The sequence below is a fragment of the Macaca thibetana genome, chromosome X (genome assembly GCF_024542745.1).
Source record: "Macaca thibetana thibetana isolate TM-01 chromosome X, ASM2454274v1, whole genome shotgun sequence".
Classification (NCBI taxonomy): domain Eukaryota; kingdom Metazoa; phylum Chordata; class Mammalia; order Primates; family Cercopithecidae; genus Macaca; species Macaca thibetana.
This window is the reverse complement of record NC_065598.1, coordinates 73,523,752-73,539,228: the sequence shown is the minus strand read 5'-3', so window position 1 is coordinate 73,539,228 and position 15,477 is coordinate 73,523,752. Positions and strand designations below refer to the sequence as shown.

The 15,477-nt window shown below is 35.5% G+C and overlaps 2 protein-coding genes across 40 annotated transcripts in view; one reads left to right on the top strand and one right to left on the bottom strand.

Moving 5' to 3' along the window:
* The window catches only part of LOC126946324 (cytochrome c oxidase subunit 7B, mitochondrial), a 1,159,743-nt gene that overhangs the window by 330,619 nt on the left and 813,647 nt on the right, over positions 1-15,477 (bottom strand). The gene's annotated exons all lie outside the window — the stretch shown is intronic.
* ATRX (ATRX chromatin remodeler) overlaps positions 1-15,477 on the top strand; it is a 283,723-nt gene that overhangs the window by 213,762 nt on the left and 54,484 nt on the right. For all 9 annotated transcript variants that reach the window (XM_050776271.1, XM_050776280.1, XM_050776277.1 and 6 more), the window contains one exon: positions 1,002-1,110. In XM_050776271.1, coding sequence (XP_050632228.1) covers positions 1,002-1,110 — 109 coding nt within the window. The remainder of the gene's footprint in view (positions 1-1,001; positions 1,111-15,477) is intronic.

Below are 15,477 nucleotides of genomic sequence, written 5' to 3'. Positions count from 1 at the left end.
AAAAAAAAACATAAATAAAATGACTTTCATAAGCATTAATGAATTTTTAACAAGGAAATTCTGGATTTTCTGTATCAGTGAAGATATAGGTAAGAAACATGTGGAAAAGCGTCTTTTTTTTGACTAATGTACTAAATTTAAAGAGCTTGCTGGAAAGACATAAATAAATCTCAGTTTTGTTAACTTTTATTTTAAGGCTCTGGGGCATGATAGAATTTTGCTTGGATGGGAAATAGTAGCATTGTGTTTACAGTTAAATAATTAGAATAGAAATTACGTATGATAAAATATAAAAATGTCATATGCCCTTAATCTCTTGGTATTTTAGTATCAGTGCACGTCTTGGGTAAAATTTCACCTCACTTCTTCCTGGTATAGATTAAACAAGAAAAAAAAACTTTCCCTCACTGTCTAAAATTGTCATGTCATATCGTTAACTCATAAAGTCGTACTCCTTTACACACACACATACACACACACCACTTTTGAAATGGAAACATACACTGAAATTTGTGTATACCCCATAGAATAATTTTTGGCACATAGTAGGCATTCAGTAAGTATTTGTTCAGTGAATGAATAAAGGTATTCTTTATCTCTGATTTTTATTTGATCATTATCAAGTTGTTGATAAGGAGAAAAACATGGCCATTTACAGATACAACTAAAAGCATGCCTCATGAACAAAATATAAGTTTAATCATATTCTTTTGACAGTTTTATGGATTCTAATCAAGGAAACCCTTTTAAGAAATTCTCGTGTAGATGAAATAGGTTTTAAAAATACCTGTGCTCATCACTATCTATTTGAATGAAATCTGTGGTGAATTTATTTGTAATATAATTATTCCTTGATTAAGAAAAGTATATAATGTATTTTGCTATACAAATAGAATGTATATAACCTACTTTTAAATGATGAGCAAGGTGGAAAATCTGTTCTTACTAGTAAGCAGAGTGATATATCAAATTCCTTTTGTGTTCTTTTGTTAAATTTTCAGGTGAGGGGAAGTGGCTTCGAAACATTGACTATTACCGTTTAGATGGTTCCACTACTGCACAGTCAAGGAAGAAGTGGGCTGAAGAATTTAACGATGAAACTAATGTGAGGTAGGAAAAATCTTCTGTATATATAGAAACATTAAAATAATTAATTTTAAAATTTACATACAGTAAATTTCAATATTTTTATTGTGTATTTGAATGTTTTTAGCAAATGCAAGATACAGTCAGGATGCAAAACAGTGTCATCACTCCCTACCCACTGAATTCACTTATGGAATCATATAACTTGTAGCCTTTTGAGTCTTATTTCTTTCACTTAGTGAAATTTATTTGAGGATCACCTACGTTGTTGCATATACCAATACTTTTTAAAAATTGTTGTATAGTCTTCCATTATAGGGATATATCACAGTTTGTTTAGCTACTTCTGCTTGAGGGACATTTGAGTTGTTTCCAGGTTTTGGAATTAAAATCAAAGCTGCTCTAAGCTTTCATGTTCAAGTTTTTGTGTGAACATAAGTGTTTACTTAAATGAAACGAAATCCTAGGATTGTGACTGCTGGGTCATATACTAAGTTTACATTTATCTTTGTAAGAAACTATCAAGCAGTTTTCCAAAGTGACTGTAAAATTTTGCATTCCCACCAGCAGTTGTATGAGAGTTCCAGTTTCCTTACATTCTTGTCTGTATGTGGTATTGTCATTTTTTAAAAAAATTGTTTTACTCATTCTAATGTATGTGTAATGGTATCTCTTGTGATTTTAATTTGCTGTTCCCTAATGATAAATGATGTTGAGCATCTTTTCATGTGCTTATTGACCATTTTAATGTTGTTAACTGTAGATACAAGGCATTTTGTGTGTGTATTGTTGATATTGTTTTAAGCTGTTACTAATTGACAAAATCAAACTACATTTGGAAAGGAAAAGTTTTATCTATAGTCACATGTTGCTTAACAACCAGTATACATTCTGAGAAATGCATCATTAGGCAATTTTGTCACTATGCAAATATCACAGAGTATACTGTACACCAGTAGGCTTTCTGTGATATAGCTTATTGCTCCTAGGTTGCAAAACTGTACGGCATGTTACTGTACTGAATACTGTAGGCAATTGGAACACAATGGTATTTGTGTATGTAACATATCTAAACATAGAAAAGATACAGTAAAAATATGTATTATAATCTTATGAGATTGCCTTTGCATATGCTGTCTGTTATTGACCAAAACATTATGTGGCACATGACTATAGATACATCTAAACATATGCACATACGCATACATATACACATACACAAATGTAAGAAAGCATGGCATTTAAGAAAAAGATAAAAGAGATGGGGTTAGTTTAATAGAAAGATGGCTGAAGTATGCCTTAATAAATATTTTAAACTACGGAGAATATTATACTGTTTGTTTAAAACATGTTTTAATTTTAGCAGCATCATGAACTAAACCTAGGCTTAAGGCTAGAGAAATTTCAGTTACATTTTAGAAAGATTATTAATTATTGAAAACCTGTAGCCTAAGAGAGCTTACAAAGGGATGATTTGAATACAGTTAAATTATAAATGTATATGATTGATTATATAACTGCTTAAAGAATAAATACATTTTTATATTCTGTTTTCCATGTTTAAACAAATTATTATTGGTGCATGAGTGTGAAGAAGTAATTTTATTGAGTAACCCAAATTTTTCAAACATAATCTAAACCTTTGGCTTGCTCGGTTTCCCAAATTTTAAAATAAGACAGTGGCATATAATCTGTCACATGACATTTGTACTTGATGACTAGTAGGGAAAAACATTGAAATTTAGATGTTGAGCTGTCAGCTTGGCTAACTCACTAGTGAATTACCCCTAAACATATGCCAAAAAGCATCTCATTCAAATTCATGCTTCAGGCATATACTGGTTGAGTATTTCTTATCCAAAATGCTTGGGGATGCTAGGGACCAGAAGCATTTCAGATATGGGATTTTTTTGTCAGATTTTTTTTTTTTTTTTTTTTTTTTTTTGAGACGGAGTCTCGCTCTACCGCCCAGGCTGGAGTGCAGTGGCCGGATCTCAGCTCACTGCAAGCTCCGCCTCCCGGGTTTACGCCATTCTCCTGCCTCAGCCTCCCGAGTAGCTGGGACTACAGGCGCCTGCCACCGCGCCCGGCTAGTTTTTTGTATTTTTTAGTAGAGACGGGGTTTCACCGTGTTAGCCAGGATGGTCTCGATCTCCTGACCTCGTGATCCGCCCGTCTCGGCCTCCCAAAGTGCTGGGATTACAGGCTTGAGCCACCGCGCCCGGCCCAGATTTTTGAATATTTGTATTATATTCTTACCTGTTGAGCATCCCAAATCTGAAAATCCAAAATACAAAATGCCCCAATGAGCATTTTCTTTGGAGAATTTAGGATTTCAGACTTACGGATTTGGGATGCTCAACCTGTACATGTATATTATGGATTTGGGGAGTTGCTCTTGAGTAGCTGAACCCATACACATGAAACCCACAAATGTTATGCTGTCTCTAAAAATCCACAAACAAACAGAAAATGAAACAAAAAACAAAATGAAAAGAGCAAAGAAAAAATCCACAAATGTTTTAGATTATATCTCTGTATATTCTAATTTTTCATGACTCAGTAATTTTCAATAAATAGGATATCAATATAATCCTTATTTATGCCAAAACAATCTGAAAGACACATTAAAATAAACTTTAAGATAGTGACCATTTCTAACGTTGTTTTGTGTGACCTGGAAGTAGTTTTCAGCCGTCTCAGAGTGCCTGGTTAGCTTGATACTATTTTTGGTTTGTTTGTCTCACTTTTAATTTAGAAATGATTATAGATTCACCTGAACTTGCAAGTACAGAGAGGTCCTGTGAACCCTTTGCCTAATTTTCCCCAATGGTTAAATCTTATGTACTTATATTTCAATATCAAAACTAAGTAGTTGACAGTGTTTCAATGTTTGCATATATCTTTTTTCCACACGTACACAATCAAGATACAGAAATATGCCATCACCACAAAGCTCTGTCTCTCACTACTCTTTTATAGTCACAGCCATTTTTACTGCCAACCTTGTCACTAACCTTAACCCCTGACAATGACTAATTTATGCTCCATCTCTATTATTTTGTCATATTAAGACTGTCATAAAAATGGCATCATTCTCTATATGTGACCTCTTGAGATTGGCTTTTTTCACTCAGCTTAATGCCCTTGAATTCCATCCAAGTTATCACATGTATCAGTAGTTTGTTCCTTTTTATTACAGAGTAGTATTCCATGGAATGGATGTACCACAGATGTTTAATCATTCGCTTATTGCAGGACATTTTCATTTTGTCCAGGTTTGGCTATTATAAATAAAGCTGCTGTGAACACTGTGTTCCAGATTTTTATGTGCACCTAAGTTTTCATTTCTCTAGGGTAAGTGCCCAGGTGTGCTGTGGCTAGGTCATACGGTAAGTATGTCTTACTTTTTTAGGAAACTGCCAAACTCTCATTTAGAATGACCGTACCATTGTATAGTCTTACCAGCAATGTGTGAGAAATAAGTTTCTCTACATCCTCACCAGCATTTGGTATTATCACTATTTTTTATTTTAGGTGTTCTGGTAGGTATGTAGTAGTATCTTATTGTGGTCTTAATTTGCAGTTTCCTAACAACCAGTTATATTGAGCATCTTATGTGTTTATTTGCCATCAGATATTGTGTATCCTCTTGGGTGAAAATCCCTTTATGTCTTTTTGTCCATTTTCTTATTGGATTGCTTGTTTTTTTATTGTAGGTTTTGAGAGTTCTTTATATAATCTAGATATGCGTCCTTTGTCAGATACATGGTTTGCAAATATTTCCTGCCAGTTTATGGCTTGTTTTTTCATCCCCTTCACAGGGTCTTTCAGAGAACGAAGATTTTAATTTTGATGAAATCTAGTTTATCAATGTTTGTTTCTTTGTTTTGATCATGCTTCTGGTGTCAAGTCTAAGAACTCTTCCTCAAAGCCCTAGGTCTTGAAGATTTTCTCCTGTGTTGTGTTTTACAAGTTTTATAATTTTACCTTTTATGTTTAAGTCCCTGGTTTATTGAGTTAATTTTTTATAAGGTGTGAAGTTTAAAGATTCTTATTTTTGACTGTGGATGTTCAATTGCTGCAGCATCATTTGTTGAAAAAAGCTATCTGTGGTAGTGCACAGTGGCTCATACTTGTAATCCTAGTGCTTTGGGAGGCTGAACCCAGGAATTCAAGACCAGCCTAAGCAACATGGTGAGACCCTGTCTCCAAAAATAAAAAAATTACCCAGGCATGGTGATGCACACCAGTAGTCCCAGCTACTCTGGAGGCTGATGTGGGAGGATCACTTGAGATCAGGAGGTCGGGGCTGCAGTGAGCCATGATTGTGCCACTTCACTGCAGCCTGGGCGACAGAGGAAGACCCTGTCTCAAAAAAAATAAATAAATAAAAAGAACAAAGAAAAAACCATCCTTCCTTTACTGAATTGGTTTTGTACCTTTGTGAAAAATCAGTTGGCTATCCTTGTGTTGGGCTGTTTTTCAGTTTGCTATTCTATTCCTTTATTCCATATGTCTTTCTCTGCATCATTACTACATAGTCTTGATTACTATAGCTGTGTAGTAAGCACATTGAATGATTCTTCCCACTTTGTTCTACCTTTCACAGATTGTTTTAGCTAATTTTTTATATGAATTTTAGAATAATCTTGTCTAAATCTACAAAAGTTTTGCAATAATTTTAATAGGAATTTTATTAAGCCTGTTACTAATTTGGAGAGAATTGATATCGTTTTTCGATTGTAATACTTTTAGCAGCAGAGAATTGATAACTTTATTGAGTTTTCTGATCAGTGAACTCAGTGTATGTCTCCATTAATGTTGATCTTTGATTCCTTCCATCAGTGTTTTGTAGTTTTCAGTATACAGGTCCTGTAGGTCTTTTGTTAGATTTACACCCAGATATTTCTCTTTTTTTTAGCTCTTGTAAATGATACTATATTTTTAACTTTTGTTTCCATGTGTCCATTGCTCAAATATAGAAATGCAGTTGGTTTTTGTGTTAATCTTTTGTCTGTAAACTTGCTGACTTGATTTGTTCTAGGAGTTTGTTTTATAGATTTCTTGGGATTTTCTAAGACCATTATACTATCTGCAAGTAGGGGTAGTTTTATTTCTTCTTTTATGATCTATACGCTGTTTGTTTCCTTTTCTTGTCTTACTGCAAGAAAAGTCTCTAACTGTAATTGTGAATTTGTCTGTTTCTCCTTTAAGTTATGTCAGATTTTGCTTCTGATATTTTCAGCTCTGTTTATTATGTACGTTTAATATTGCTGTGTCCCTCCCTATACCTCATACTGGTTAAAACTTAAGAGTAATATAGTTAGTAGCAATGGTGAGAGTGGATATCCTTACCTTCTTCCTGATCTTAGGAGAAAAGCATTCTGTCTTCATTAACTATGTTGTTAGCTGTAAGGTTGTTTTTTTGGGTCGGGGGGTTGTTTTTGTTTTGAGACAAGGTCTCTGTCTGTCACCATGAGTGGAGTTCTGTGGTGTGATCGTACCTCACTGCAGCCTCAAACTCCTAGGCTCAAGGGATCCTCCTACCTCAGCCTCTTTGAGTAGGAATGCACAGCCATGCTGTACTTTTTTTGTAATTACTCTTCATCAAGTTGAGGCGGTTCCCCTCTATTCTTAATTTTCTCAGAGTTTTTATGATGAATGGGTGTTTACATTTGTCAAATGCTTTTTCTGCCTCAGTATCATCTGTTTTGTCTTCTTAATCTGTTAATATGGTATGCTATGTAGATTGGTTTTTGAATACTGAACCAACCTTTCATGCCTGGAATAAAACTCCACTTGATCATAAGGATAATTGTTTTTATATAGTACTTGGTTCTGTTTGCTAATATTTTGTTGAGAGATATTTATGAGAGTTACTGTTATATATTCAGTTGTTTTCGTTGTCTGGTTTTGGTATCAGGTTAATATTGACCTCATAAAATAAGTCAGTAATTGTTTTCTCTTCTATTTTCTGACAAAGATTATGGGGATTTGTGTTAATCTTAAATGTTTGGTAAAATTTGCCAGTGAAACTAGTTCTGGCCTTGAAGGTTTCTTTTTTGAGGAGTTTAGAAATCACTAATTAAATTTCCTCAGTAGTTTTAGGATTATTCAAGTGATCTATTTTATATTGAATGACTTGTGGTAGTTTGTGCTTTTGTAAGAGTTGGTTCATTTCATTGTAATTTCAAATGTATGTGTAGAATTGTTCATAGCATTTTCTTAATATCCTTTTCATGTCTTTAGGGTCTATAGTGATAGCTTCTGTTTCACTTCTGATACTGGTAATTTGTGTGTTTTCTTTTTATTAGTCTTGCTAGAGGTTTGTCAATTTCATTAATTGTTACAAATAACTAGTGTTTTATTCCCTTGATTTTTTTTTTTTTTTTTCCTATTTTAATTTCATCTTGCTTTTGGTTTGTTTTGCTCTTACTGTTCTACTTTCGGGAGGTAGAAGCTTAGATTACTAATTTGATTTGAGGCTTTTTTTCTTTTCTAATGTAAGCATTTAGTGTTACAAATTTCCCTTTCAGCACTGCTTTAGTTATACAAACTTCGATATGTTATATTTTCATTTAGTTCAGTATATTTTTATTTTAGAATTCATCTTTGACTCATAGCTTAGAAGCATGTTGTTTAATTTCCATGCATTTGGAGGTTCCCATTATTTTTCTTTTGTGGATTTCTAGTTTAATTCAATTATGTTCAGGAAATATAATCTGTATAATTTCAATTCTTTTAAGTTTGTTGTGCTTTGTTTTATGCCCTGAGTAGACTGGCCCTTGAAGAGCATATGTACTCTGCTCTTGTTGGGTGAGTGTTCTATAAATATTGATTAGATTTTGTTATTCGATAAGGTTCTTGTATTCTTCTTTACTTTTGCTGATTTTTTTTGTCTATATGGTTATCAGTTTTTGAGAGGAAGGCTGAAATCTCCAACTATAATTGTGGATTTTTCTGTTTCTCCTTCAGTTCTGTCAGGTTTTACTTCTGATATTTTCAGCTCTGTTGTTTATTATGCACGTTTAGTATTGCTGTGCCCCTCTCTATCCCTCATAATCTTCTTTGCTCTGAAATCTATTTTATCTGATACTGATATAACCACTCTTGTTTTATTTTGATTGGTGTTTACATGGTATATAGTTTTTCATCCTTTTACTTCAACTCACCTATGTTGTTTTATTTGAAGTGAGTTTCTTGTAAACAGCATGTGGTTGGGTCATGTTTTTTGTTTTATTTTTTATCCACTCAATCTTTCTTTTAAATGATGTAGGTGGACCGTTTATATTTAGTGTAGGGCTTCAGTCTACCATTTTATTTTTTTGCTCACTTTGTTCTCTTTCATTCTATTTTCTTTTGTTTATGATTTCTTTTTCCTCCTTTCCTGTGGGTTAGTTTTATATTTTTGAAATTCTATTTTGATTAATCTATAGTTTTTTTAGTGTTTCTCTTTGTATAGCTTTGATAGTGGTTGCTGTAGGTGTTACATCATACATATACACACACTTATTACAGTCTACTGGTAGAAACCTTAACTCTTTATATCCTTTTGATTCCCTTTTTATAATATGACTGTCTCAAGTGTTTAACCATATCAGTCAGTGTAATTATTCTTTCTTCAACCATAGAATATAATTTAGAAAACACAACTGGAGGAAAGTGTTGTATTGACTCATATTTATTATTTGCTGTTTTCATTGTTACTTCTCCCTAACGTTTCAGCAATCCTTCTTTTATCATTTCCTTTATATTTACAGAACTTATTTTAGCCATTCCATTTTTTTTTTTTTTTTTTTTAAAGCAGGGTCTTGCTCTGTCACTCAGGCTGGCATACAGTGGTACAATCTTGGCTCACTGCAGCTTGACCTCCCAGGCTCTAGCCATCCTCCCACCTCAGTGCCCCAAGTAGCTGGGACTACAGGTGCGCACCACCACACCTGGCTAATTTCTGTATTTTTTGTAGAGATGGGGTTGTACCATGTTTCCCAGGCTGGTCTTGAACTCCTGAGCTCAAGTGATCCGCCTGCTTTGGCCTCCCAAAGTGCTGAGATTACAGGCCTGAGCCACCACGCCTGGCCTAGCCATTCTTTAACAGCAAGTCTGCTGGCAACAAATGATTTCCCCTTCATTCTTTTTTTTTTTTTTTTTTTTTTTGAGACGGAGTCTCACTGTGTTGCCCAGGCTGGAGTGCAGTGGCCGGATCTCAGCTCACTGCAAGCTCCGCCTCCCGGGTTCACGCCATTCTCCTGCCTCAGCCTCCCGAGTAGCTGGGACTACAGGCGCTCGCCACCACGTCCGGCTAGTTTTTTTGTATTTTTTTAGTAGAGATGGGGTTTCACCATGTTAGCCAGGATGGTCTCGATCTCCTGACCTCGTGATCCGCCCATCTCGGCCTCCCAAAGTGCTGGGATTACAGGCTTGAGCCACCGCGCCCGGCCTCCCCTTCATTCTTGAATGGTATTTCAGCTGGATGTAGATTTCTGGGTTGGCAATTCTTTCCTTTCAGTACTTGAAAAATATGTGTCACTACCTTCTTGCCTCCCTGGTTTCTTACGAGAAACTTGCTGTTTGAATTGTTTTTTCCCCTTAGATAAGGTGTTGTTTTTCTCTTCTTTCAAGATTATTTTTCTGCGTTTTCAGAAGATGACTGATATATCTTGTCATGGATTTGTTTGGGTTTATCCTGTTTGTGGTTCATTCAACTACTTAAACCTGCAGATTTATGTTTCTTAATGCATATTGGTAATTTTCAGTCATTATTTCTTTGAATTTCAGCCCCTCCTCCTTTCTCCTCTTCCTTTAGGACTCTAATGACAAAAATGTTAAATCTTTTGTTATAGTCCCATGGATACCTGAGTTTCTTTTCCATTGCATTTTTCTCTGTTGTTCAGATTAGGCCATTTCTGTTGTTTAGTCTTCAAAGTCACCAAATCTTCTGCTCTCTGCATTCTACTCAACTCACTCTGAGTTTTTAATTTCTGTTTTATTTTTCAGTTCTAATTTTTTTTTTTTTTTTTTGGAGACAGGGTCTCACTCTTGCCCAAGCTGGAGTGCATTGGCAAGATCTCAGCTCACTGCAGACTCCACCTTCCAGATCCAAGCAATTCTCATGCCTCAGCCACCCAAGTAGCTGGGATTACAGGCATGCACCACCACACCCAGCTAACTTTTGTGTTTTTAGTACAGACAGGGTTTCACCACGTTGGCCAGACTGGTTTGGAACTCCTGATCTCAAGTAATCTGCCTGCCTTTGCCTCCCACTGTGCTGGGATTACAGGCCTGAGCTGCCGTGGCCAGCCTAAAATTTTCATTTGGTTCTTTTTTTATGTCTTCTGTTTCTTTGCTGAGAATATTTGTTTCATTTGTCTCAGGTATGTTAATAATTGCTTATGAGGCATTTTTATAATGACTACTTTAAAAATCCTTGTCAGACAATTCTAACATTTATGTCATCTCAGTGTTGGTGTCTGTTGATTGTCTTTTCTCATTGAACTTGAGATTTTTCTGGTTCTTATTATGAAAAAGTTCTTCTATTTAAACTGGGCATATTGGTTACTATATCATGAGATGCTGGATTTTGTTTAAATCTTTTGTTATAGTAGGCATCTTCTGACAAATGTTTTGGCAGGGCTTGAGGTACCCTACCACATTTTTGCCAGTTGATAGTGGGAGTTCAGTCTCCTCACTAGGCCTCTACTGGTATTACCTTGGCTGGGTTGGGGGACAGAGGCTCAAGATTACCTGTTTACCTCTTTCCAGATGGCCTCCACTCACAGGGGGTGACTCATTAGTTACTGGATGGTGGTATAATTCCAGTAGGAAGGGAAGGGGTTTTCTTGTAACTGGTGGGTGTCGGTGGATGTATTGTTTCCCTACATGGCCTTCATTGACACTGTTAGATCATAGGGAGGACCTTGTTAAATCAGACTTTTCTGACCCCACCCTGGCAGTGCCTTGTTATAACTTGGTTACAGTAGAAGGATGAGGTTCAGCTACAGTTTTTGCTGTACTGTTTGGTTGCAATTGAGTGGTTATCCTAACGTGTTCTGTCTTGCTATGCTGCCCCTTTCCTGGTCCTGTGGCTGGAGGGTTGGCTTTTCTTGGAGATTTTTTTGACAGCACCTTCTGGAGTTCTTTAGCAACCAATCTAGGATACATGAGGCAGAAAGAAAGTCTATAACATTGGGCTCGGTGGCTCACACGTGTAATCCCAGCATTTTGGGAAGTCGAGGCAGGAGGATCAGTTGAGCCCAGGAATTGAAAACCAGCCTGGGCAACATAGTGAGACCCTGTCTCCACAAAAAATTTAAAAATTAGCTGGGTGCATTAGTGCATTTCTGTAGTCCCAGCTACTTGGGAGGCTGAGGTGAGAGGAGTGCTTGAGCCCAGCAGGTCAAGGCTGCATTGAGCTGTGATCATGCAATTGCACTCCATTGTGGGTGACAATTCAAGACCCTGTCTCAAAAAAAATAAGATTTTAAAAATAAAAAGGTAGCCCATGAAACTCAGTACCACATTATCCTTTATATCCTGAGGGCCCTACCCATCTGCCTCATCCTTCTCACTTTTCAGAGCTGCCTTCTGTTCCTTGTATATATATAAGATTGGTAATTTGGGCTTCATTAAAATTAAGGACTTCTGTTCACCAAAGGTGTGATAGTTAATTTTATGTGTCAGTTTGACTGGGCTAAGAGATGCCCATGCAGCTGATAAAACACTTCTGGATATGTCTGTGAGGGTGCTCCTGAAAGGGCATTTGAGTTAGTAGACTGAGTAAAGAAGATTGCCCTCATCAGTGTGAGTGGGCATCATCCTATCCATTGAGGGCCTGAATTGACCAAAAATGCAGAAGAAGGGCAGATTTGCTCTCTCTCTCTCTTTGAGCTGGGACATCCATCTTATCAAGCCCTTGGAGATTGGTAATCGTGGTTCTTCAGCCTTCAGACTCAGACAGACTAGGACTTATACCAACTGCCCCCACCCACAGCCTAGGGCTGCCTGATTTTCAGTCCTTTGAACTGGGACCAGGATTTATACAATTAGCTCCCTGGTTTTGCAGCTTGTGAACAGCACATTGTAGCACTTTGCAGCTTCCATAATCACAGTGAGGCAAATCTCGTAATATGTCTGCACGCATGCACACACACACATACACGCGCATGTACACAGAAGTTCTAAACTCCTGTTGGTTCTGTTTCTCTGGAAAACCCTGACTAATACAAATGTCATTTCACATTAAGAGTGTAAAGGCAAGTCACGAAGTTGGAGAAGCTGTTCCCAATATATACATCTAAAAAGGTCTCATCCAGGATATATAAAGAACTCTTAAAAATCAGTAGGATAAACTAGACAACCCAATAGAAAAATGGGCAAAAACTTGAACAGGACTTTACAAAAGATGATATCTGAATGGCCAGTAAATGTATGAAAGCATGGTGATCCTTATTAATCATCAAAGAAATTCAAGTTAAAAATGGTTTTGACAAAAGATGCAAAAGCAATTAAATGGAGAGAGCATAGCCTTTTCAAAAACTGGTATTGAAACAATTAGACTTTCATAGGCCAAAAACACCTTTACTGAAGCCTTACCCATATTTTAAAAAATCAAGTCAAAATGCATCATAAATCTAAATGTAAAACTATTATACTTGTATAAGAAAACAGAAGAAAATCTTCTGCATCTAGGGTTAGGCAGAGTTCTTAGTCATGATACCAAAGGCATATAATCCATTAAATAAAAAATCAATAATTAGACTTAATCAAAATTAAAAACTTTTGGCTGTGAAAGACTCTTAGGGAAAGGAAAAGACAACTTACAGACTTGGAGAAAATATTTGCAATTTGCATATTTAACAAAGGAATCATTCGGAATGTATAAAGAACTCTCAGAAAGAAAACAACCCAGTTAGTAAATGGGCAAAGGACTTGAACTGACAGTTCTCTGAGGAAGGCTATGCAAATAAGCATATGAAAAGATAGCATCACTAGCCATTAGGGAAATGTAATTTAGGTGAGGCTGGTGGCTCAGGCCTGCAATCCCAGGGCTTTGGGAGGCTGAGGTGGGAGTATCACTTGAGGCCACGGATTCAAGACCAGCCTGGGCAACATGGTGAGAATCTATCTCTACAAAAAATTAAATACAATTAGCTGGGCATGGTGGCACATGTCTATAGTCATAGCTACTTAGGAGCTGAGGCAGGAGGATCACTTGAGCCCAGGAATTCGAGGTTGCAGTGAGCTGTGATTGTGCCACTGCACTCCAACCGGGGAGACAGAGTGAGATCCTGTCTCTAGAAACGAAAGAAAAGTGTAATTTAAAACCAGATGAGTTGTCACTTCACACCTATCAACATGGCTAAAATAAAAAATAGTGACAATGTTAAATGCTAGTGAGGATATAGAGAAACTAGATCTATCCTACATTACTAGTGGGAATATAAAATGATAACCACCATTCTGGAAAACAATTTGACAGTTCAAAAAAACAAAACTAAACATACTTGTCATATAACCTTGCAATTTGACAGAAGTATAATGATAAAGAACAGATCTGTAGTTGACAGGGTTTAGGGTTAGGGGAAGGGCATGAATACGAAGGGATAACACAAGAAAGGTGTTTCTTTTTTTGTGATAATAGAACAGTTCTGTATCCTGCTTTGGTAATGGTTACATGATTCTACATGCATGATAAAATTTTGTAGAACTATACATCAAACAAAAACTGATGAAACCCAAATGAGCTCTGTACTTGAGTTCATACCAACATCAATTTCCTGGTTTTGACAATGTATTGTTGTTATATAAGTTGTAGGTTACCATTGGAAGCCGAGAGTGAAGGATATATGGGAACTCAACTGGTATAATTTTTGTGAACCTTAAACTGTTTTCGAAGGTTATAATAAAAACAAAAAGACAGTACCATGAGTTGTCAAGGACCTGAACAACTGGAAGCCTCATATACTGCTGGTGGGAATATGAATTGGAATAACTACTTTACAGAACTATTTGTTCAGTTTAGCAGTGCATGTAAATACCCTATGACTCAGCAATTCCACTCTTAGATATGTACCTGACAGAAATGCTTTTATCAAAAGACATGTATAAGATGGTTTATATGAGCACTGTGCAAATAATCCTTTATATTTTAATTATGTTTGTTTTGAGTATATACTTTAATACTAATACTTAGTATTAAGAATATCTAAAAAATGTATTGGGTAGTTTATCTCAATATGGACTTGCATATTGAAGTTATTTAAGGTTTCATGTGTGTTGTGTGTGTATGTATGTCTGTGTGTTTTTTAACCTACATAGTTTATACCATTCTATATGCTTGATTCTTTTGTATAGCTCTATGCCATCTTTTGCTTATGTGGGATAGATATTAATAACTGGAATAATTTTGGACAAGCATTTACCCATATACCTTCAAGTGTGTCCTCTAATTAAAGAAGCTACAGTTTATTCTCTGTAATGAATATGTGTTATAGAGGTATAAAGATGAAACTTGTCATCATAATCCCACTGACCACAGAGAACTACTGTTAACATTGTGTGTATATGTTTTTGTTTTTAATGCATTTGCAATTGTATTTAGTAAGGCTCTATATTCTGCTTTTCTTCCACATAATGTAGTATTTGGATTTTTAATGGTAACATAGCCAGAGAGTAATTTAGTTCTCTATGTTGTACATATTGTTTAATTTTCAACCTTACGCTGCTATAAAATAACACTGTGATAAATACATTTTCTTCAAAATTGGTCAACTTTTGTGATAATTTCTGTAGTCTATATTCATAGATGTGTGGTAGTTCCAAATTGACATAAAATATGAATTTAGTATCTCTATTTATTTTATACCAGGATTTTTCTTTAGTATATAATATGATTGGTAAACTAAATTGTAAACTTTTCCCCATCATTTAAATTTAGAGTTTCTTTGCATTCTAGTGTATAATGAATGCTATAAATGTAATTAGTATGGCATTTTAGTATTTAATTTTCTTTCATGAAAGAAAAGAAATTTTGTGTTGATTATTGAGAGCTTATTATATTCCAGGGATTTTTGTCACTCTATAAGTTACCAGCAATGAGCAAATTATTAAATTATTGTACAGTCATCCAATGCAATACTATGCAGCTACCAAGCATGATGTTTACCAAGAAATTTGGGGAACTGTTCTTAATACATATTGTATATACAGATATTATCCTGACTGCAAAATTTAAAAAGTATATATTCAGAAAAAAAGAAACCTATAGGAAATATATCATGATTTGAATGGAGGTTGTTTCTGGGGAGTAGAACTGAGGAATTTTTGTCCTTAGAGTTGTTTTTATTTTCAAAAAGTGTTTAATCTTTTTCAAATTAAATTTTCATTAAT